General features: G+C 42.0%; 1 protein-coding gene across 1 annotated transcript; it reads left to right on the forward strand.

The window, feature by feature from the left end:
* The first annotated feature begins 1,138 nt into the window (after positions 1–1,138).
* LOC108886817 (liprin-alpha-3-like) lies at positions 1,139–23,203 on the forward strand. Its single transcript, XM_051066536.1, is given in 35 exon segments — positions 1,139–1,369; positions 6,300–7,115; positions 9,732–9,833; positions 10,304–10,468; positions 11,845–11,919; positions 12,048–12,107; positions 12,318–12,446; positions 13,523–13,615; positions 13,987–14,039; positions 14,524–14,617; positions 14,750–14,884; positions 15,046–15,129; positions 15,242–15,373; positions 15,470–15,532; positions 15,773–15,832; positions 15,834–15,853; positions 16,250–16,436; positions 16,549–16,742; positions 16,826–17,069; positions 17,182–17,235; positions 17,237–17,322; positions 17,421–17,569; positions 17,671–17,678; positions 17,680–17,768; positions 18,051–18,132; positions 18,266–18,466; positions 18,582–18,644; positions 19,121–19,147; positions 19,337–19,512; positions 19,733–19,830; positions 19,949–20,124; positions 20,330–20,398; positions 20,897–21,059; positions 22,090–22,158; positions 22,287–23,203. Coding segments are annotated over 33 exon segments (3,720 nt in total). The 5' UTR covers positions 1,139–1,369; positions 6,300–6,779; the 3' UTR covers positions 22,143–22,158; positions 22,287–23,203.
* The last annotated feature ends 769 nt before the right edge of the window (positions 23,204–23,972 follow it).

Consider the following 23,972-nt stretch of genomic DNA (forward strand, 5'->3'; position numbering starts at 1 on the left):
CTTAGGTGCTGCTCTCTGACGAGACCTGATGCAGAATTACATGGAGCCACTGAAAATGCCTTTGTCACTTTAAATCCTTGCCGTGTCTCAGTCGATGACATCATTGTCTGAGAACACATTACATCACCCCTTTTCCAGGCTCTCTCTCTTAAAGACAGCACCACCTTATGTTTACTGAGCCACACACACATGCGTATGCACACATGCACACTCGCAGAGAGTCCTGCTTATCTGTTTACAAACGTGATATCAATATCAACATGCATATTCTTAACAGCCTTAATTAAAAATGTGTGCGTGGGCTGGTGATTTCATATTGCATGGATGTTAATTACATTAAGTACAGCATCCATAGATAGGACCATTGCCATTTATGTATTAAAAGTGGGAAACTAAATGCAGTGATATTCATTTTTACCATATTTCTGCCATGATAAAATAGAAGTGGCATATTTTCTCCACCACACCTCAGTCAGTAACTGCATGCTGCATAGATTTTAAAGAACAGCATACGTCTTATTTTGAAATACAGTAATCATACATCAAACACATTGTATGTATGCCGCAAAGGGATCCTCAAAGTATGCGTTAGTCATGGAGATTTCTTCCTTAAAATAATTGCATATAAAGGCGGATTACTCCACATATATGTCTTCTATGTTTTACCTTTATAGCTCACAGTATTGAATATTATGTCTAGTACTCACATGAGTTTTTCTAATGGTCTGAAGTTGGGCCTGCAGAGCATCATCCCACACATCTCGAGTTATTTTTGCAAGAATCCACTGCAGATATAACATTGGTTTATTATTTAAGAAGTCATTAGTATGCATGCTGTTTATCATTTATATTTTTTAATTAGCGAATTTGGGCTTAAGCTGCAGTTGAGAAGGCATCGTAGGATCGTTGCAAGTGGCATGTCTGGAAGTTAGCTCGCACTTGTCTCTGATATACATACACACTGTATAATTAATCAGGTGTTTGATTGGCCTGTGAGTGCGCGTGAGTGCGTGGCGCGCGCGTAAATCACAGAGATGCGGAGAATGCTGAGAGAATGTTTCTTTAAGACCCATTACCTTCCAATCCGACAGAGGGGGAGTCTGTGGTAAAGTGGCGTATCGTCTCTCTCCGCGCACCCCCCACCCCACCCCCCACCTCCCGCCCCCCTCTCCTCCTCGCCGTTTACATGTGGAAAAGAGAGGCAGAGAAGAAGAAGAAGAAAAAGAAAAAAATAACGCACAGGCTGTGAGGCTTTACTCTCGCTTTCGGATGAGGGGGCACGGACGCCGAGGCGCGCGATCCGCGGAGATGGACCTAAGGAATATTTAACGTCTAATATGGACACTACAGGCTCCCCGCGATGACTGTGGTAAGGATGCAACTTCACACCGCCCCGTCGCAACCCAGTTTCCATTGAAAAGGGGGGGAAGATAACAATCAGCGGAAGGGATGGGAGAGATAATGCGTGCAATAATGTAACGATAAAATGCATGCGTGTGCGTGCATGCATGCATGCGCGTGTGATAACAAGTAGGCTACCTAACATTGTGTTGTCAAGGGGGGGTGGTGTGTGTGTGTGTGTGTGTGTGTGTGTGGATGTGAGTGTGGAGTGTGGAGGGAGGGGGGTAAGAGGGGTGTACCATTTAATAGAAGCAAATAGGCTAATGTTGAATTGACTATGCAACACTCGAAGCCTATGTCAGTGTCAGGCATTGACAGGTGTGTTGGCAGCACACAGCGCGATTTATTTAGGGCGCTCTTGCTCGCTCCCGTTTGCATACAGTTAGGTGAGGTGATAGCTACTTGAGAGATAGAGATAGAGAGAGAGAGAGGCAGAGAGGGAGAGAGATCATAAGATGCTACTGTATATTGGCCTACTATGTGTTGCTTGTAATTAATCATGGCTGTAACTAAGCCCTTTGCCGTTGGGAGCTTTGTAGTCAAACCTCCCAGTTCGTCTCACTGCTGTTCCTGGGCCTGTGGAGTTGCTTATAATTCTATAATGTCTGAAGAAGGCAGGCCCATTACTGAAAATGTGCGATGTGCATTTTTTTGGGCCATCCTCCTGACGTGATGCTCTCTACAGTCTCAGTTGACCAGGATCTTTAAAGAACAGATTGGATTCATCTACCCCCCCTCCTGTTTGCTTTAGTGGTCATTTTAACGCACTCAAAGGGGCCGATGATGTAGAGATCACTCCCAACGCACAGCTGCTGAGGTTTTTTTTTTTTTTTTTTTTTTTACTATAAGAATGTAAGGTGCGTGCGTGCGTGCTCGTGTGCACCCCGTGTGTCTTATCACGAAACGGGTCTTTTGCCTCCATACATACATCCAGAAATGGATGACATGGCCACAGACTAACCAGACCTGTCCGTGAGAGAGAGTGAGAGAGAGAGAGCCTCGTCATTTTCCCATTAGCCCCGGTGTGTGGTGCGTGGATGCCAACGCAAAATAAGAGCGTGTCACTGCCGAATCCCGGCGCTTTCATTCCCTCTCTATACACCCAGCTGCCGACAATCACTTATCGATTCCAATGATGCGTCTCTTGCCCGGGGGGGTGGGGGGTGTACCCGACCGTTTCATGGTATTAGGAGGAAGGAAGGAAGGGAGGGAGGAAGAGGAAGAGGAAGCGGGGGGGGGTCATTATAAGTCGCTATATGCTCTGCTTTATTATTGAAATGTCAAGAACGCACCCGACGCGCATGCAGGGCTTTTCGTTGAGACGGCGATTTAACGCTCAACTGGATGTAAAAACTGATCGCAGAGACCCCTCTCTCTGTCTCTCTCTCTTTCTCTCTCTCTGTTAGTTCTCATTGTCGGCGGCTGTGGGAGCCTGCAAACCCCTCTCCCCGCCCCAGTGTCTGGTGGAGGAGAGCTGTTTTTTGCTGCTCGGTGTCTCTCTCTCTCTCTCTCTCTCTCTCTCTCTCTCTCTCTCTCTCTCTCTCTCACACACACACACACAAACACACACAAGGCTATGATATTTTTCCTTTGCCCATTTAACGGAGACAGGGAATATTTAGTAACACGATACACCACTTAATTGGGGAGGCCAAATCCTAATTGGTCATCTTGCAAGCAGATCCTGTAAAGCCTGTGTGTCCACTCCAGGGTACAAGCAGGATACAGTGTGACTGTGTATGATGATGATGATGATGATGATGGGGGCAATCATATGAAAACTCCCACATGTACACACACAGAGACACACTTGATCGATTTCAGCATGGTGACACTGTGGCGTGAGCTCACCCTGTACACCAATGAATCTAATGCAGCTGCTTGATAATGTAGCTGTTCTATAGCTTCTGCAGTATAGAAAAATGTTATCACCAGCTCATTGTTGTCATGCTGCCTCTCCACCAATCCTCGCACTCTCACTTCCGTGGCAGTAAAAATAGCAATGTGTTCAAAGAAAGGGTCTCAGTAATGCTCATAAAGCTGTACTGTTATGGCATGATAAGTCTACAGTGCACCAGACATGGAGCTCTCTCTCTTGTTTTCTAGTTGTCTTCCTCTCTCTCTCTCTCTCTCTCTCTCTTCTCTCTTCCACACACTTGCAAACACACAGGTCCTGAAGCCCAGTGACCTCACAGCTGACGCTTCAGTCAAAACTGCAGGCTGCACAGTTATGTTTTGCCTGTACCGAATCAGGGCTCCAGCAATGAATCTTTTAGTTTTTTTTTTTTTTTCCAGCACAGACTCGTCATAATGACACAGTAGGAATACAGTGAACTATTGCAGTGAGCTGTGCAGAGATTGTTGCACTATATACAATAGTCTGCAGTAATTACATTACCCTGTTTTCTCTTGCCCCTGCTGTGCTAATGAAGACTTGCCGGTAATGATGAGGAGTAAATTCCAAGAGTATCCCGAGCTGAGAGGCAGAAAGTTTTGCTTACAGGATCGCCCTATACTTTAGCAGGAGTATTTCAAGGTGTTTCAAGGTCCTGTACCAACTCAAATTAATTTCAGGAGGATATTTTGGGTGGTTTGTGTCACAAAGTAACAATCAGAAGCTGTTGTAGTCTTTGGTCCACAAGAACCCTACAATTTTGAGTAAAGCATCAGAAGCATAGTTTGATCAAGTGTTTTTCTTTTTAAGAGACGCATTCAAGTCAGCCACTCTGAGCAGTGGACACAAGCACAAATTTGACTCATCACAAATATACGTTTGCCTTATAAAAAACTATAGATGCTATTAAACAACTTGGGTTTATTTTACATTAAAGCAAGCAAACACATCATTCTGATTCTGGACAATCCAAAATGTGAATTACATTATGCTGTGTTTCAAAACAGTTGACACACTATGACTCACTATTTTTTGGTCCCACATGCTATTGCAGAAAGTATATAACAGTACATTTTTTGCATTATTCTCCTCTTGTTGAAAAATCACCTCTCGAAAGTAAAAATAACCGAAACAAAGAAACTTTATTAATCAAAACCATCTATCATCAACATCAGCTTCCTTAATGTTAAGCAGGCCTGTACCATTATCTTATCCAGGTTTCTTTTATGCAACTCTCCGCAGCAGGTTATCACTAAATTTTATGTTCAGCCAGTTAGTGTGCATACTGCTTTCATGATATGATGTACTACTACATATGCAGCTGTCAGTGTGGCAGAGATAGTTAAAGCAGTTCTTAAATCCGATTTCATTTTAGACTCTAGAACTGTATGTTAAGGAAATGCAGTGAATGCCAGTTCAGTCTTGCATCAGTGATTATCCATCAGTGGAGCGGGAAAGGAAGTAAGTTGTTTTTTAGTGGGACACTGTGAAGATGCCAAGTGCTCTAGCCAGCTCACCAGCATGAGGAGCTAATGCAGAGCTGTATCAGGCCTCCAATTACCAGCTAGCAGTCCCCATCTTTGGTTTTGGGCATCCATATCATACTAAAAAGACCACTGGCAGAGACTTACTTTCACTGGTGCTGAGGCTCGCTTGTGCTAAATATGTTTGATTCACAAAATGGATGATTTTGGTTGGACGAAGAAATCCTTTACTGTGCTGCCCAGTTTCACTGACGTAAAGAAGCCTGCATGGGGCACTAAATCAGTCCAAACCACTTAAAAGTATAAAGGCCAGTGCAAGCCCCTGAGTATTGTAGACTAGACAGTGAAGAATAAGGGAGGAAAGAAGGGGGAGACAAGAGGAGCTATAATAATGTTGATTGCCTGAATCCATACCATTTTGGCCCACAGTTTGCAGAGTGAGACAGAGGCCTTATTCAGTAAGAATTAAGATAATTTAAGATATGCGGACAACAAAAGTGATTAAAGGAAGATAAGTGGATGAGATCACAGCTTTAATTCACAGTTGCTTACTTAGTTTTTTTTTTTTTTTTTTTTTTTTTTTTTTAGAAAAGCTGAGAATATGAAAAAATTGTGACCTCTTAAGTAATTGAGATTAGCATTTTGACCATAGTGATTGATACCTTAAAGTAATGGCTCAACTTTTTGGGAAATATATTAGCTTTCTTGCCGTGAATTAGATGAGAAAATTGATACCACTCTCATTTCTGTGTGTTAAATATAAGGGTACAGTCAGCAGCTGATTAGCTTAGCTTAGCATAAAAACTGGAAACACCTAACCTGGCTCTCTCCGAAGGTAACAAAACCCACCTACCAGCACTTCTGAAGCACACTAATTAACTTGATTTATTTATCTGTTTAAAAAAGTGTCAACTTCAGGTTTAGGCAAATTTTGTTTCCTTTGAACAGAGCCAAGCTAGCTATTTCCAGTCTTTATGCTAAGCTTAGCTAACTGCTGGCTGAAGCTCTTAAGTCATGGCCACATAAGAAAGTGGTATCTCATCTAACTCTTGGCAAAAAGCATATTTACCATAATGTCAAATTACTACTATAACACACAGAATTTCAAATAACGTTCTGTGCTACTGAGTTGAACAGTAATGATTTCATTCCAGTCTCCTCAAGGTGTTTCTCAAGTTGCATGGCTCAGTGTGTATGCTACTTAAATACATCTTTCATTTCATTCACTGTAAACTGAGATTCTAAGAGTTTAGAGTGGATGTATAAGCAGAGATCCAGAATTGATGTGGTATTTATTGGAGTTGTCATCACATTATGTAAAGTCAACATGTTCTTTATTTAGTCAAAATTGCTAATTGTGAGCCATCAGCTGGTATTACTGTCACATATCCATAGAGTTACATGAGTCTGTGTTGTTGTCTAAAACTCCAGCTCTTGCTTGCAGTGTCCTCTCTCGTTTGTTATACGCACAGTGAAGTTTATTGAGGGGGATCTAATGCAATGTCTGCTTTCTTTTTCAGCTCTTACCCGTGGCGCTGTGAGGAGCTCTGCCTCGTGGACACAATTTAGGAGTATCAACCCTCCTTTATCCCTTCCTTCCCCATTACCCCCCTTCCCTTCCTCACCCTCCGCCAATCCTAGCCACCCACAGAACGGCTTCCCCGCAGATACCTCTTGCATAACACAGGAACACATAAGCATTCTGATCATTTACCATGCAGGTTGGGACTTTGTGAGGGAAGAGAAGCGAGCAAAGACGTACAGAGGGAAAGTGCTGGAGAAAAACATAAAGGCAATAAACACAGGGAGATATATAGACATGACCAAAGGAATGATATTTTTGGGAAATTGAAGATGTAAAGATTTATATTTTGTACATCAAACTTTTAGTACGAGCTCTTACAAACTCAAGGCACGGAGACAGACATTTTGCACGCACAATCTCCCCCCCGACCCCCATTTAGTTTTCTCTGTTAACTTGACACACACGCCACGGTCTCATGATGATGTGCGAGGTGATGCCCACCATTTCTGAGGATGGGCGAAGCGGGTCTGGCGGGGGCCCCTCCTCGCCTGCCGGGGCAGGAGTCGGAGGCCCCGGAGGTGCAATGGGAGGAGGAGGCTTCGGTGGGAGAGAGCCCAGAGGTGGAGGAGATGAAGGAGGCAGCACGGGAAACCTGGAGTCCCTCATGGTCAACATGCTGACGGAGAGGGAGAGGCTGCTGGAGAACCTGAGGGAGACACAGGAAAGCTTGGGCACGGCTCAGCTCCGCCTCCGTGAGCTCGGCCATGAGAAGGAGTCACTTCAGAGGCAGCTATCTATTGCCCTGCCACAGGTACAACTCTGTGTGTGTGGGTATTTTCAGTCTGCACACATGTGTTTGGAGTCTAGTTTTGTGTTCTGCCAGTGCAAGTGTGTTAAGGAACACCTCTCTTCGTGAGGTAGCATTGTTTATCCTCTGTGCTATCAGTCTAGTAGTCTAAGTATGAGTGTTTTTTTCTGAGTGTGTGTCACTGTGAAGCGAGCTCGTGAGACAGTAAGCCTTTGCTGTGACAGTTCATGCAGAGAGACGCAGCTAGAAAGTGGATGTTAAATACTTCCTCCCTCTGCATCTTCAGAGTTTTCCTCACTAATGTTGTTCTTACTAATGCAGTGGGTTTATGTTCCTATTATCTTCTGTCTGTTTAGTCTAAGTTGCATCCGCAATTTTCCCCTTTATTGTGTAATCAGGCTTTATTATGTTTGTTGACCGTGTTGTTAGCAGATGATTAATGACACTGGAAGATAATATTTGTTAATGGCTTCAGCTTGACTTAAATTAATACTTGATTTTCTTGAAATTCTCTTTAGTTTACTGGGTGAAATTGCTTATTAATAATGACTGGAATTGGAAGATTTTATCTGACAGTTATAATATGAGCAACTTTTCTTTCTCCATTGGGACACATCCTCGGCTCAGAACGTGCACATTGTGTTTAAAGTATATATAGTTTGCTATTGCCTTTTCAGCACTATATGTGAGGTCCCCTTATGTTTTCTCCAGCTTAGGGTGCTTAAAATGTGTCTTCCACAAATGAACCAAACCAAATTCACCAGACTCCTTGTGCACATGTGCTTTAAATATCAGCTCTGACTCTGATCCCATATTGATCTACAATCAGGAAGATATATTTATTGTCATTATTTCAAGATTTCAACATTTTTACTGCATTTTTAGACCTAATTTTGAAGTTAAAAGTTGAAAGGAAACAGAAAAATTACTAGAGCAATTCAACATGGACCACATTGCGTCACTGGTGCTGCCCTACTGTCGTTATCCATGGACAACACACAATATTTTCACCTGTTTGGCACCATGTGCAAAGGAGTAATGTACAGGAAGTGTATACAATGTCATCCAATTATATGAAAACCTATAGAATACAATATTGCTTAGTATATTTTTAAAATATATTGCTCTCCTATCTCTCTCAAAATATGATACAATTTACAAGATAATGATATAACAACACCCACCAAAATGAAGTTATCATCTATCGGAGTCACCTAACACTATTTTCATTATTGTTTCATTATTCAAGAACTTTTTCAAGGGAAAATACAATATTTTCCTTAGTTCTGGCTTCTCCATTGTGAGTATCAAGCAATTTGAAGATGTCACTTTGCAATAGGTATTGTTGACTATTATCTGACATGTCATAGACTAAACTATTAATGGATTACACAAGAAATAATCAACAGATTAACTAATGATGAGAATAACCAGTGAAAAACAATACGCTTAACAAAGCTAGAGAGCATATTAGTATTTGTTCAAGAGCTACAGGATTGTATTTGATTGTACAGGTATTGTGTCTAGAGCCTGTAAAACATTACACACAAGATGGAAAAAGCATTTTCAAATTTGTATTTCCTATTTGTTAAGCTCAGTTTTCATGCAAGTCGTAGATCAGCACTGCAAATTCATTTAAATGAATGGAGGCCATAGCCTATAGAGATAGAGTGAGATGAAATAGAGAGGAAATGACAAGGGGACAAGGGAAGCCAACTGAGAAGCTGACCCTTATCCAAACAAGAAACAATCCCATAAGGCCAGGAGCCAATGGACCCACTGTGTCACCATCTGTATAGATCTCTCTTTCTCTTTTCTCTCTTCCTTCCTCCATGCAAACACAGACCCATTTCACGTGTCTATAGTTTCAACTGTTTTTGAATCATAAAGCAGGTAATTCTGACTGTAAACATCTGCACGTCATTGTCATTCTCATAAACAGCAAATGCCTCTAAGCTGAACCCTTGGATGTGTTTCATGGAAACATAAAGAAATCATTGACTGTGGATTCTAGTGGTTTCATTCGCTTTGTTCGTGTTTTTTTTTTAAGCAAATCGAGACATGCTCTCCTGTTTGCATTCCGTTTCAACACTTTTCAACGCAGGAGTCGCAAATGTATTCCCGGCAGTGTTGTAAATGACATATCGATGCTGTGTTTTTGGGGGTCTCTGTTGTGCATTCCAGTGCAGAGCCATTGTGTAACAGTGTGATGTAATCCATCCATGAATGCGAGTTCACAGTGGAGGATGAGCAAGAGAGAGTGCTGCTGGAAACTGTGTCAGTGATTTACATGATTATTATGTAGGTTTACATCATGTGCGTCTTCCTACGTCCGTGGTCTCAGGTGTTTCACAGAGTGTGTTTCTGGAGGGCTTTCAGTTATGTATATTTTTAGCATTATGTGCGCACTTATGTGTGTGTGTGTGCAGAGAGCAGCCAATTCTATTTCATTTTCAGAGTCACTAGATTTGGCTGTGTGTGGCCTGAATTATTATTATTTGTTCCTTTAAACTCTCATTGCAGCTCAAGTAGCTGTGCGGAGACCACTTAAACTATTAAAACCATACATTTAAACAGTTTGTTTTCCTCGCCCCTGAACGCAGCTTGTGTCTTCCACAGGAGTTTGCTGTGTTGACTAAGGAGCTGAACGTTTGCCGGGAGCAGCTTCTGGAGAGGGAGGAGGAGATTGCTGAGCTCAAGGCGGAGAGAAACAACACACGTGTAAGATGTTTAGCGGCCATTTTGCTTATTAGCACTGTAACAGCCTCTGTGTTATCTTCCTCACCCATTGTGGTTGTGTGGGTGTCACACTGTTTCATTTGCTTCTCTTTTTTGTCCTTCTTTTTTCCCTTTTTCTTTTTCACATTCTCTTTCTCTCTTTGTGATTCCTATTTCGTCCCTATCTGCTTTCCTTATCTCACCCACTCACTCCTTGTCCCTCTCTCTTCTCACCACCCAATTTCATCTCGTTGTCACTCTTAAAACCCTGCATATTCTCTGAGCCCTCTCTATCTATTCTCTCTCTTACCTTACCCTCCCCCCTCTGTTTCTGTCTCTTATACTCTTTCCTTCCACATCCTCCATGTCCCTGTCCTTCAAACTCCCTTTCTTGCCCCTCTGTTTTCACCCCCTCTGCCTTCTCCATATCACCTTCCCTTCTCCTTCCCCTTCAACTCTCATCACTCCTGTAGCTGTTGCTGGAACACCTGGAGTGTTTGGTGTCTCGCCATGAGCGCAGTCTGAGGATGACGGTGGTGAAAAGGCAAGCCCAGTCCCCTGCAGGGGTCTCCAGTGAGGTGGAAGTCCTTAAGGCCCTCAAGTCTCTGTTTGAGCACCACAAGGCCCTAGATGAGAAGGTGCGTCAAACTGTTTTCCTCTCAACCTTAGATCCGGCTCTTATCAAACTGCAAAAAGTGAAAATTTGAACTATGGGGAAATACAATACTCCTGCTCACAAACTTAAAGTGACTGTTATGAATATTATATTTACAATGGATCACATGACAACTTTTGTGTGAAAGGTCTCTCATCATTCAGACAAACCCAAGCAGAATTATCATAGGTCTACAGAGCATTTCAGCAACTTCCAGCTCAGTTTTTTGGTTTTCTGGCCCGCAAAGCTGCCATCAGTGAAATAGTGCTAAAGCCAAAAACACAGTTGGGCTAGCTGGTTAGCTGGTGACCTAGCACCTAACAGCAGATAGACAAAGTTAGCAGCTTGCTGGTGAACATGGTCGAACATTTAGCAGCTAAACAACAAGATTTTTCACAAGAGTTAAACAGGGAGTGAATAGAAGACTTACATTCATCAGGTGGTCAGAAACACTACACTAAATTATTGCTATTCTATATATCTGCTGGTTGTATAAATACACTATTTGCTAACAAGTTAGCCATATTATATTGTATTACATATTATGTAAACTATATTGTGAATTTCCCGTGCAGATTAATAAAGTATCTATCATATTAGTTTAAGTACTAATATGTCAGTGTTGTATGTTTACAGCTGGTTTCTGTTGCTGTTATTGGAGTTCCAAGTTTGAGATGGTTGCAGCACAGACATGGACATACACCTTTAAGCATATGTTTTGGATTGACTTACAGTATATCAATGGTTATGGTGAAGTGATATGTATGACAAATATACAGCAGACCAGGTTAGCTCATAAGCTGCAGCTCTTGCATTCTCGTAAGCAAACAGATGTTACACCACTTAAAATCATACAATATTTTAGAAAATTAACAATGGGGCAGATGATGGGTAAATCCTAGCATCTGATTTGCTATTCCTGCTGTGAGCTGAGATAACGTGACAGCTGCTCTAAAAGGCTTCTCCTGCAAGTCCCTGCAAGTAGAAGTGGGTTACTTTATAAATGTCTCTTACTTTTCACTCTTACTGAAGATTCTTCGAGCTTGCACTTTAGAGCATTCCTAGAAGTTTGATAAACATATGCCCAGGAAAATAAATTGTATCAGATTAAGTTAAGTTGGTACTGCAGTTGCACAAAAATACCCTATTCACCTTTTATGGAGAAATTCTGCCTCTCATGAGCTGTTTAATTGGCTTTATCATCTCAAACTTTCTAAAAAGCTTATTGGGAAGGTCAGAAGATGTAGTTAACTTTAGGAGAGAAAATTTTTAACATTACAAATGCAGTTTAATTCTTAACTAATGAAGACTGTGATGGCCAGTCAACTCATATCACTCCTTGTTGCTTCACCTGCACAGGTGCGAGAGAGGCTCCGTGTGGCCCTTGAGAGGGTGTCCATGTTAGAGGATCAACTTGCAGCGTCGTCTCAAGAGGTAAAGTCCAATCCAAATGATTTTTTGTATCTCGAGGATACTTAACCTTGATGTGCAAGAACGCACAAGGAGTGAGGAGAACATTAATTCATATCATCCGTTTGCCCATTTTGTCTCCCTCTTTCCAGGTAATCTCTTTAAGAGACCAAATTAAAAGACGTCAACAAGGGGTGGACGGCGGGAAAGATGTAAGGGAGGGCTTTATGCATGTTGGTTCCAGTTGTATTTGTGTATGTGTTAGCGTCCAGACAGTCAGTAGAAATTAGATGTATGGGTTCCATGGTGTCAGTGTGATTTCATCTCATCTACAGCTCATTTGTACTTAACTGCACACTCAACTGATTCTGATTATTTTTCTTCATCACCCTAATTTTTTTTCTATATTGTCATCATTCCAGCGACTACCCAATGGTCCCTCCTCTGGCCTGGAGGACAGCGAGCTGGAAAGACAGAGAGAGGGAGAGATAGAGCGACAGAGAGCCGAACTCTCCCAGCTGAGGGAGAGGCTGGCCCTCATGTGCCGGCAGGTGAGTGCGATTCTGTATATCTGTCATGGTTAAGACCAGTATGAGGTTTGGAAGTTAAGAGTGACAATGTTTTTCAAAAGCAAGGACGTTTTCACAGCTGTCCCTAAAAATGTCTCTCAATAACATTAAATATCGGCAAATTGAGCAAAAATCCAACATAAATAAATAAATAAAATAACCTGAGAGCTGGCCTGAGCATATCGAGGGTGCATTAGTGAGAAGTGTCAGATTATATTAGCCACACTGTACACCCGTAGGAATATGATTGGATGTTACTAGTCAGCTGGCAGAAAAACGCTCTGCCTGAACTGAATGCTATGCTCCATTGTTACAGTTGGTGTTTAAGGTTAAGGATAAGATTGCTGCGGTTAGTAAACAGCATACTGGATGCAGTCAATAAGCGTCTTCACAAGTATAGGAATACAAACATATTTGTACATTATCCGTGCATTTGTGTCCCCTGTTTTATTTTCTAATTTAGTTAATATAATGAGCACTGGCTATAACAGTAAATTCCTTCAGTGTACTGCATTAAGTGGTACCACTATTCCACAAGCTTTTCCAACAGTATATCCCATGAAGGAGGGGAGCTTTGTACAGTAGGTCTACCGGTCTCCCTCTCCCCTCTTGTGGCCATTTAGACTATTACAGCTGCTTTGAAAAGCCAATTGTAATGTGCAGTGCACAATAAGACTCCATTTGAATTTAATCAGAGACATACTGTATGTAGCCATGTGCAATACAATTGTGTGTAATAGGTTAAAAAAAAAAAATAGATGAGGACGGCTTACTGACAAAATGTTTTGCTGTTCAAAATCCTGATTTTCTGGTGAGAGGATAAACGGACTGAGGAGAAAATAGAAACACATAAAGACACACATTCTGCGTCAGACTCTTAACTCAGGACGTTACACTTAAGTCAGTGGTGGCTTTTTAAGAAGTCTTACAATGACCAGACAGACATTTGTAATCTCTCACTGGTGTGTCTATTTACACTTGGTGCCGTGGCAGTTAACACTGACTCACATAGGTTCAATCTGTGTCATCTTGTGTCCCTTTGCGGTATGTCACATCAGGTTGGGGAAATAGAGGAACAGCTTGCGGCCGCCAGGAGGGAGGTGACGAAGTCGGAGGAGGCCAATCAGAAGCTCCAAAGGGAAGTGAAAGAGGTCTGTTGGGCCAATCTGTCTCTTCCTGGCCAAGACCCTGAGCTCCCTTGACTCATGGGGCTACAAGTGTATATTTGAACACAATGGACATATGTTGTTGAAGTATTAATATGCATTATTTTGTAATGAGAGGGAAATTCAGAGAAATTAAACAGTCATGCAGTAGATTTTGCTCATTGCTGCCTCGGTACATATGGAACTATAGAATAGACTTTCACAGCATTCAAATTTACCACTTATGCAGGCCATACACACAATATTTTTTTTCTCTTACCTGGCCATTATCATATAACTGTCTGAGTCAAACTGTTGTATCGTGTATGTTATGAAAAATGTAGTTTTTTTTCATAATATATTGCTGTCTCCTTCAGGCTCTTTGCCAAAGGGAGGACATGGAGGAAAGGATTACAACACTAGAACGCAGGTAACCTTTGCTGCACTTGAGGAATCTATTCTTAGTTTTAGTGGGGACTTGCCTTTCTTTCCTTTTTTTCTTTTTTTTTCTTTTTTCCTCTTTTTTTTGGGGGGGGGGAGAATTTCATACATCAGCTATAATGAACATAGCAGAAGGACCATATGCTTCACCTGTTGGCTAGCAATGTGTTGCAAAGGTGTTCTGACACCTATTAATACGGGCTAAGGTTGTTTTACATAATGCCATTTGCATTATATTCTTATTAAGAATGCAGCTGTCTGTCTGGCTCACAGTTTATTTAAAGATTGAAAGTAAGTGATTATGAATTTCACACACCTCCAGTCATATAATTAAAACAGTTATTGTCAGTTTTTTTTTTATGTTGGTTCAGTAATCCTGTCACAAAAAGGTATCTGCGTCCTTAAAAAGAAAACATTTGAATAAAATTGTTGCATTAGCTGAACATTGGATGGTGGCTTTGTGTTGCATGCAGGTACCTCAGTGCCCAGAGGGAGGCGACTTCTCTCCATGATATCAAAGACAAGCTGGAAAATGAGCTGGCCAGCAAGGAGTCCCTGCACAGACAGGTAATCTCATATTCAGCTGAGGTTAAAAAGTTTAGCTCTTGCTATGTTTGACTGAGATATAGTAGGATTTAGCACTATGAATCTGGTGTGTGTGCAGCTCCTATGCATATCTGTTGTCGTCTGTGTGTCCAGAGTGAAGAGAAGAACAGACAGCTACAAGAACGTCTGGATGAAGCCAAGCAGAAGCTCCAGCAGACCCTACAGAGGGCAGAGACGCTGCCTGAGATTGAGGCCCAGCTTGCCCAAAGAGTTGCTGCTCTCAACAAGGTACTTTGAGTCATAGAGTGATAAAATAATAATATAAAGGTTGGATTTATTTTAAAGTGGCATCAACACTGTCATAGCTGCTATCAGTTGATCAAATAATCAGATAATTTGGCCTTTTTCTTGGAGCGTTGGGTAATATTCTTATCTTTCCTGTCATGTAGGCAGAGGAGCGCCATGGAAACTTCGAGGAACGACTACGGCAAATGGAAGCCCAACTGGAGGAGAAGAACCAGGAGCTACAGAGGGTAACATCATTTATTGTGTTTTACTTCCCTGCATTCGCTTTTATTTGTTAAGTTACAACTTGTTATTTCATTCTACCTTGAGCACCTCTCTTTTGGCTTTGCTTCATTTCAGGCGAGGCAGAGGGAGAAGATGAATGACGAACACAACAAACGTCTTTCGGATACAGTGGACAAGCTCCTGTCTGAGTCCAACGAGAGACTGCAGCTCCACCTCAAAGAAAGGATGGCGGCACTAGAGGAGAAGGTAAGGACGGGACTAAACAGTGGTGCAGTATATTTTGTGACAGTGGAAAATGAGAGTATATTTATAAAAAGTATATTTATTCTTCTTCTTTGCTAGAATGCTCTTTCAGAGGAACTGGCTAATATGAAGAAAATCCAAGATGATCTTCTAGCTAATAAGGTATTCATCCCCCTTTTCAAATGTGTGTGAAGAGTCAAAGCAATTTGCTAGTGTTGTGAAAATGCTGAAGATACATTCTTGCTGAACATTCATTTATAAAAGGGTCATAAAACTTCCAGTTTTACGAAACACATTTGTTGCACTTTTCCCCACAAACAAGAGGCACGATGTCAAACAAACAGGATTCATTTTCCCTTTGAAAAAAAGAGCAGATTACAGCCTTTCTCCTCTGCACTTTAGGAGCAGCTCCTTGCTGAGCTGGAGCGAATCCAACTGGAGCTGGATCAGCTGAGAGGCAGGCCCTGGCTCTTCCTATTCCAGGTTAGCCACGCTGAACCTTTGAGGGCATTTATTTATACTGTGCAATATGTCCTACATTTTGTGAACGCCCAAATAAAAGCAAAATCTCCCAAGGGATACCGTATGTACACTGCCACTTATGAGCACCAAATTTTTGTTTACTCCCTTGTTTAGTTTTAATGTTCGTCCACTAAAATCCATTTTAAAAAGTAATCATTGCTACTCTACCTGGAGGATATTGTTCTGACTCGAATATGCAAATAATATATATGCCCTTAATTCATATGGATGCAACTCTTTTAACATGATTTGTTTTTCCAGAGAGACTTGTTTATTGTAATGTTACACTCAGGAAATGCGGGCATTTTCATGTCCAAGTACTGTGGCATAACAAATGAATTCTGGATCTCACCATAGGGCGGGCAGCGTGAGCTCACTTCCCTCCACCCTTTTTCGAAGATCTCTTCCAGGCAGCGCCTCTGAGCTGCGGTACCCCCAGGGTGGAGGCTCGCTCCCGGCCGGCTACGGCAGCTCCTCTAGTGGGGTGGTGGTCAGGCGGGCGCACCGTGGCCGATGGGGGCCTCCTAGAGACGACGGTAACAAGGTGCTGAGCTCAAGCTGAGATATTGTTGGTGATTACGATGATGGTGTTGAATTTGTTACGAGGATGACATTATCTCCTCAATCCTTCCCACTGTTTTGTCCTTCATTTCCAGTATGGGGAGTGGGACAGCGGCACTATGCTGGGTCCTGGGTTTGAGGGCGGTGTGGAGGGAGGCTGCTCTGATGACGAGGAGGACAGGGAGACTCTGTTCGGATCGGAGCTTCTCTCCCCCAGCGGACAGACAGATGTCCAGACTTTGGCCATCATGCTGCAGGAGCAACTGGAGGCCATCAACAAGGAGATTAAGTGAGTTCTGTATCCATTACAGTTTTGCTGTTGTGTATCTTTCTCACGTGCTGAACTTTCAAGTCATGTTTTCATCTGTTCAGGCTGATTCAGGAGGAAAAGGAGAGCACGGAGCTGAGAGCAGAGGAGATTGAGAGCCGGGTCAGCAGTGTAGCCCTTGATGCCCCGCCTCTTCCGCCTTCCTCGCTGGGAGGACGGGACAGTGTTGGGAGGGGCTACATGACTCCTTCCATCACCTCCTCCACGTTGGCGTCTCCCTCACCACCCAGTTCTGGACATTCCACCCCCCGCCTGCCACATTCCCCTGCCAGGGAGACTGACAGACAGGTACTGTGTCAAAGGCATCAGAGCTGTGACATAAGCTACAGATGACGCTTTAAGGACAAGTTCAAACTGACGGGCACTGTGTAAGACTACTGGATTTTTTTCCACCCTACAGAATAGCAAAGATGGCGATGAATGCAGAGCACTTGCCTTGATTGACTCCACCCCTACCACCTGTTCCTCGAGCCCTACGATTGGACCGAATGACACACACTCACCCAGGGGCAGGCCTCGATGACCACCGTGAATTTCGCAGGTACTCACAAGAAAACATTGACAACATAAACGTTTGTTTGGTTCAGAAACTTTGCATCTTTTCTGAGTTCATCCTGTTTTTCTTCTTTCTGTGTCTAGTCTCTCTGCTGATGGTGCAACCACTGCTAGCCAGGATTCCCTCCACAAAGCCAGCAAAAAGAAAAGCATCAAGTCATCAATTGGTCGTCTCTTTGGCAAAAAGGAAAAGGGGAGGATCGGTGCACCTGGGCGCGAATCTGCCTCACTGGGTGAGTGCAAATGACTCATTCACAAAGCCATTTTCATATCTGCTGCCAGTGAGGTGAATTTAGGAAGTAATTACCATGTTTAACCTCTGACCTTTTTCCAGCCTCCACACCCTTCTGATGACCTGGGTTCGGCTGACCCCCTAGGTCTGGCTAAACTTGGGACTGGAACAGTGGAAAAAGACCGCCGCAGTAAAAAGAAGTGAGATCTGTCATCTTTCCATACACTTCTCACGTTATACAGAGATCTTTGAACCCTCCTGTAGATTACAGTGTATTAGTAAATGGCACAGTCAGGTGCCAGTGGCTTTTTATTCCCCAGGTGCTATTTATTTAAAAAGAGTGTGGTGTGGTGCTACAAGGCACAAATGTCATGGTATCTCCAGTTCAGTGTGATTTTCTATTTATAAAAGGATACACTAGTAAGGTGAGATATGAAGAAATTAATCTCTGTCAAACTTCTGTTTTCCACTCTCCTTGCCAGGCATGACCTGTTAGAGGAAGCCTGTCGCCAGGGTCTGCCTTTCGCCTCATGGGACGGCCCGACCGTTGTTACATGGCTTGAGGTACGTGATGGAACGCTGTCCCGTTCTTAACAAATAGCAAAAGTGACATTTAAACATTGGTTTTTGTCACCTGATCGTTTCGAGTGGTATCATCATTACGAGCGCTACCGCGTCTTCTTTCCGCTTTACCCAGCTGTGGGTCGGGATGCCGGCCTGGTATGTGGCAGCGTGTCGTGCCAACGTGAAGAGCGGCGCCATCATGGCCAACCTCTCGGACACCGAGATCCAGAGGGAGATTGGCATCAGCAACCCTCTTCACAGACTCAAACTGCGCCTGGCCATCCAGGAAATGGTCTCCCTCACTAGTCCGTCTGCACCTGCGAGCACCCGCTCTGTAAGGCTCAGTGAAAAGCACAGTGTAACTCTAAACATCATGTGGGGCACGGACAAATTCATACACTCATGTCAAGGATGGAGTCAGATGTTGTATTTGTTTGCTGTTGTTACAGTCGACCAGTAATATTTGGATGACACACGCTGAGATGGAGTCTCTCACTGCTGCCACCAAGCCAGTAAGACTGAATATTACATTACATATCAAAACTTTATTTTAATTTTGGTATATTTATTTATTTTATGTTCATGGCTTTTGCATTTATTTCATCAAGGTGGTTCTGATAAAACCCTATTTCTGTTTATAGGCATGAAATTCAATTAATTGGTTTGTGTTTTAGCCTCTAAACACTGATGACTCTTCTCTTTTTCTTTGTCTCTGATTAGGCATGTTTGGCTACGCCACTCCCTTACTATTCCCTCAGAATCTGTTTTGATCTAGTGTTTTTCCAACTAATTCTCACTCACTAACAAAACTTTTCCTCCTTCTGCCTTCCCTATCCTCCTCTCATCCTGTCCTGACACCGATTCACCATAACACACACGCAAACACAAAAACGCACAACCCCCCTCACCTCCCTCCTGATCTTTCCCCCTTTGCAACTTTCTGTCCCCTTTTCTCTCTTTCATTCCCTCTCTGCCCTGAAACCCCAAGGAACAGAAGGAGTTCAGCTGGGACCAGGTGAGTTTTTTGTTTTAAATTCAGGCCATTTACCTAGATGTTATTAATTACTGTATTCACAGGGAAACTGGCAAAAAAAATCTTTTCAGGATTACCCTTAAGAATCGTTTTCTACATCCCTTGGTTTATCATACACCTTGTCCGTGTCCTTTCACTCTATTCATCTCCACCACTTCCTCCATCCTCCAGATCTTGGCCTATGGAGACATGAACCACGAGTGGGTGGGAAACGAGTGGCTGCCCAGCCTGGGTCTACCCCAGTACCGCTCCTACTTCATGGAGTCACTGGTGGATGCCCGCATGCTCGATCACCTCACCAAGAAAGAACTGAGGGGTCAGCTGAAAATGGTGGACAGCTTCCACAGGTGTGAAAGAGAGAATCATGTGTTATTTGTGACATTTATCCACCTTCTCAGATGTCTTTGATTCTCCCTCTGTCTGTATATATATATATATGTATATATGTGTATATATATATATATATATATATATATTATATATATATATATATATATATGTGTGTGTGTGTGTGTGTGTGTACCAGCTTTGATGAAAAGTGAAGCAGTGTGTCATTCTCACTTACAGGGTGAGTCTTCACTATGGTATCATGTGCTTGAAGCGCTTGAACTATGACAGGAAGGAGCTGGAGAGGAGGAGAGATGAGAGTCAGCATCAGAATCAAGGTGAGGCCGGTGGTTAATGGACATCAGACATCATCTCAGAGCACATAGTACATACGTAAACACATATTTCTGGGACTGTATTGAACTGGAGATAACGGTCTTTCTTTGTCCTCCACAGATGTGATGGTATGGTCCAATGAGCGAGTGATGTGTTGGGTGCAGTCAATCGGGCTGAAAGAGTTTGCTGACAACCTATTAGAAAGCGGGGTGCACGGGGCCCTCCTGGCGTTAGATGACACCTTTGACTACACTGACTTGGCCCTCCTGCTCCAGATACCCAATCAAAACACACAGGTACTCCACAGTGCACCACCTTTTACTGACAACTCGTAGAAGCTGGATATAGAAAAACATCTCTGTAGAGCACTTATCTCACAGCCGTTGTCAGAAATACACATTGCCACACCTTCTGTTTGCCCATTGCCAAGATAATCCTAATCTTCAGGTTTTAAATTATCTTAATTATGATCTTAAAACTCTGTTCATCTATCTATTGCAGGCGAGGCAGCTCCTGGAGAAGGAGTACAATGCTCTCATCTCCATGGGAACAGAGAGGAGGCCAGATGAGGTACGACAAAGCAGTAGACCATCAGTAGAAAATCAATCAAGATAATCACTCCTGCCAGGAGGCGGGAGTGTGTGTCAATTGTAACCACCCCGACTAAGACTATTTTACTTGACAATAGGGTCTTTGATCCAAACTTTTCCATTTTTGCCCTTTGTTAAATGTGTGTCATGACAGAATAATTTCCTTTCCAGTGGTAAAACAGGAGACTGAAATATCTCTTTTCCTTACAAAGAGAGCCTTTGTGGCACCAGTGCATGCACTGCTGGCAAACTGTTGGCATGCCAGAGTGGTTCAGCTGTGTTTACACCAGTGCTAATTGCTTAGTTACAGCGTGTAGGACTAAAAACTGTGCAACTGTGGTATATTGTCACAACAAATCCAGTTTTGTCAAATACTACTTTGTTAAACCCCACTAATGCATAATGAATAAGACACTGAAATAGACAGCCTCTACTGTGAACACTGTTGTTTTTAATCACTGATGTTATGTCTCCACAGGATGGCACGAAAACATTTACACGGTCACCGTCATGGAGGAAGATGTTCAGAGAGAAGGACCTCCGCGGTGTGACCTCCGACTCCTCAGAAACATTACCTGCCAACTTCCGTGCCTCCGCCATCTCGACCCCCTCCGTCACTCTGAGAAAAGTTCAGAGTGAAGGTGAGTCATAGCTCATAGCATGAGAAAAAAAAACATATGCATTATGAATTATGCATTATGTTAAACCAGTCATACTTATAACAAACTTAGTCAGACATACTTGCATTAACACAGAAATGCAGCCTGATGTTCTTTGCTCATTTACACAATGGTTGTGGCAATATGAAGATGTAGCAGCCATTTGGTTGTAAAGCTGTACAAATCCTCTAACATGGCCAAAGCCATTTGATGACTGACTTTTAAAGAGCTGATAATGAGATGTAGCATGAAAATAAAGCATACCAAAACCAGAATGAGAGAGTTTTCTGCATCATCTGGTAATAGTTGAGAGTCTGAAAGGGATTGTTCTCAAAACTCTCTTGCGTGTGAAAAAATGAAATGAAAGCCAGGACAGAAACAGCATGCAAGCATGAATGTTGTGGATCTTCTGACTTTGTGGACACTGTGACCCTCACTGAAAGACTGGTCTGTTTGATATTATGAAATACAATGAACTTTCACTCCCCACAGCTTTTTTTTTAAAATGTCTGATTAAAAAAAAGCTGTGGGGGGTGTGTCTGTTACTGAAGTGGTGCTTTCAGTAACAGTGGCTTATGTTACGGGCAAATTCAATGAGTCAGTCAGATATAAACAGCCAGTTAAATACATGGAAACTGTCAATGACATACCACACGTGACAGAAAGGGTGGAAACTGTCTTGCCTTTTTTGGACAGTTGAAGAGGCTTGAAACAAAGGGGGAGAGAGAGACAAGTATGACATGCCACAAAAGTCACAGACTGGACTTGAACCATGGATGTTGCATGCACTGTAACCATTTGGCTACCAAGGCATCCTAGAAGTGTGATCTTAAAGAAATGGTTGACATTTTGGTTTATATACTTATCCTTACAGAGTTTTGCAGTTTAGTAGTGTATTTTTTTTTACATTTTACTCGCTTCAGTTTGAACTACTGTGCTATTTTAGGTCTGTTTGTCTCAGTGAATCACATATATAGAGTATATTTACTAATTATCTTCTTCTCTCTGTCAGTAAACTCTGGTCCAAGAGGAGAGTCGGGGTCTGTGAGAACATATTCCTGCTAAAAGATAAGCACACCAGGTGAGAAAAACACCCTCATAGATGATTGTATCTGTGGCTAAAAATAGCCTGTGTGAACACCAGATCAAACGTCACATCTCCACAGGACCTATTATAGCTATACAAGTTTGTTATGTTCCATTTTGCAGACCCACCCCACCGCCCACCCACCTCCATCCTAACCCAAGGAAAAAACACATTTTTGAAGAAAAAAACTGAGGATCAAAATCAAAAATGGACACTAGAAGACGGCAAACAACGTTCGAGCCGGACGCCTCGAAGAATCAAAGACACTTGTGTGAATGATTTCTGAAAAGATGATAAAACGAGTGAATGTTTGTTAATTCATCTGTTTCTCTCTCTCTCTCTCTCTCTCTCTCTCTCACTCATTCCATCTTGATCCATAGTTGTGGCATGATGCTGTTTGATTCTGTAGAAAGTGGCCTGTAGAAAGTGACCATCGCCTATTGTGAATTCATCTTCTGTTTTTTGAGTGTGAGATGGCAATATTGACACAAAGAATTTATAGTTTTTAAATTGGAAAAACGCATTCATGTTCAGATCAAGAGAATGACCCCCCAACGCAGACACACATCCTTTCAGGTGATCTTACTACAATTTAGACTGATAATAGAACATACTATGCCTAGTAACATAACAATACAGCAGAGTCTGGGGAGAGGGAGGTTCAAAGGGAGAGTGTAAGTGTATAAAAGGGTAAATGAAATGTATGTTCTTAAGCCATAACAGATGAGAGATGCACAAATGTGAATAGGTCAGACAATGAGACAGTTAGCAAAGTGCTTTATGACAAAATCCTGTTCAAACTGGGAAAAAAAGAGTTAAGCATTTGTGTTAATATGCATGCCAAAATCAACCATTTTAGAGTGAACGTCATGATATCAATCATCTAATGATGTGAAAGCTTGAGTCAGGACTTTGTAAAATGTGTGTATTTTATTTTTATCATTTTTTATGATAACTGCTATTGTATGTATGTATGTATGTATGTACAGTATGTATGTGTGTGTATTAAACTGTACGTTCATTTCATACTTAGTTTTAAGACTGACTGTAATTTCATTTTAGGTTGAAAAAGGAAATATGTTTTAAATTATGGACATTTAAGATATGCTACTTGTATGTGTACATTTTGAAAAAAAAAACAAATTGTGTTATGATTTAAATTCATATTATTGGAGAGTAGTGATGATAATTGAATATAATATGATGACAATAATGATAATGATTGTAAAAGCTGTAATTAAAAAAAAAAAACATACCTGTAAAATGCTACTGAAGTAGTTATTTTGCAGCTTCCCCTCACACTGACTGTTCACAGGTAAGTGGCTGTAACAGAGCTTTCAGTCATCTTTTAGAAAATGAACCATGAAAACATAGATGCCTAGTTTATCCCTGAACTGTCAACTTTTCAGCCAAACCCAGCTGATAGATAGAAGACCAATGAAATGACTAGGCTGGAGTGGTCAGCAAAAGGAAGCAGGGCTTGTAATTGCCCCCCTTTCTCATGAGGAAAAAGCAAATTAAGAAAATGAATTTATCTAAGATGAATGATTTTTAGAGAGTTTATATGGGACTTTCCCAATGCCTGTGATTAATTTATACCAGGAAGAACAATGAAAAATATGAAAAAATATGAAAAAAATAATAAATCAAGTAAAAAATATATTTGAGACTCTTAAACCCACTATCAGGGGAAATAAAGCAATAAAGCTGCTTTAACTAAAAACAGTATACATATATGTTACAGGACCACGCTCATTAGCTTGGCTATTACAAATTACATGTGGCTCATGTCCAGTTTGTCAGAGAAC

This window comes from Lates calcarifer, linkage group LG23 (assembly GCF_001640805.2).
Source record: "Lates calcarifer isolate ASB-BC8 linkage group LG23, TLL_Latcal_v3, whole genome shotgun sequence".
In the NCBI taxonomy this organism is placed as follows: domain Eukaryota; kingdom Metazoa; phylum Chordata; class Actinopteri; family Centropomidae; genus Lates; species Lates calcarifer.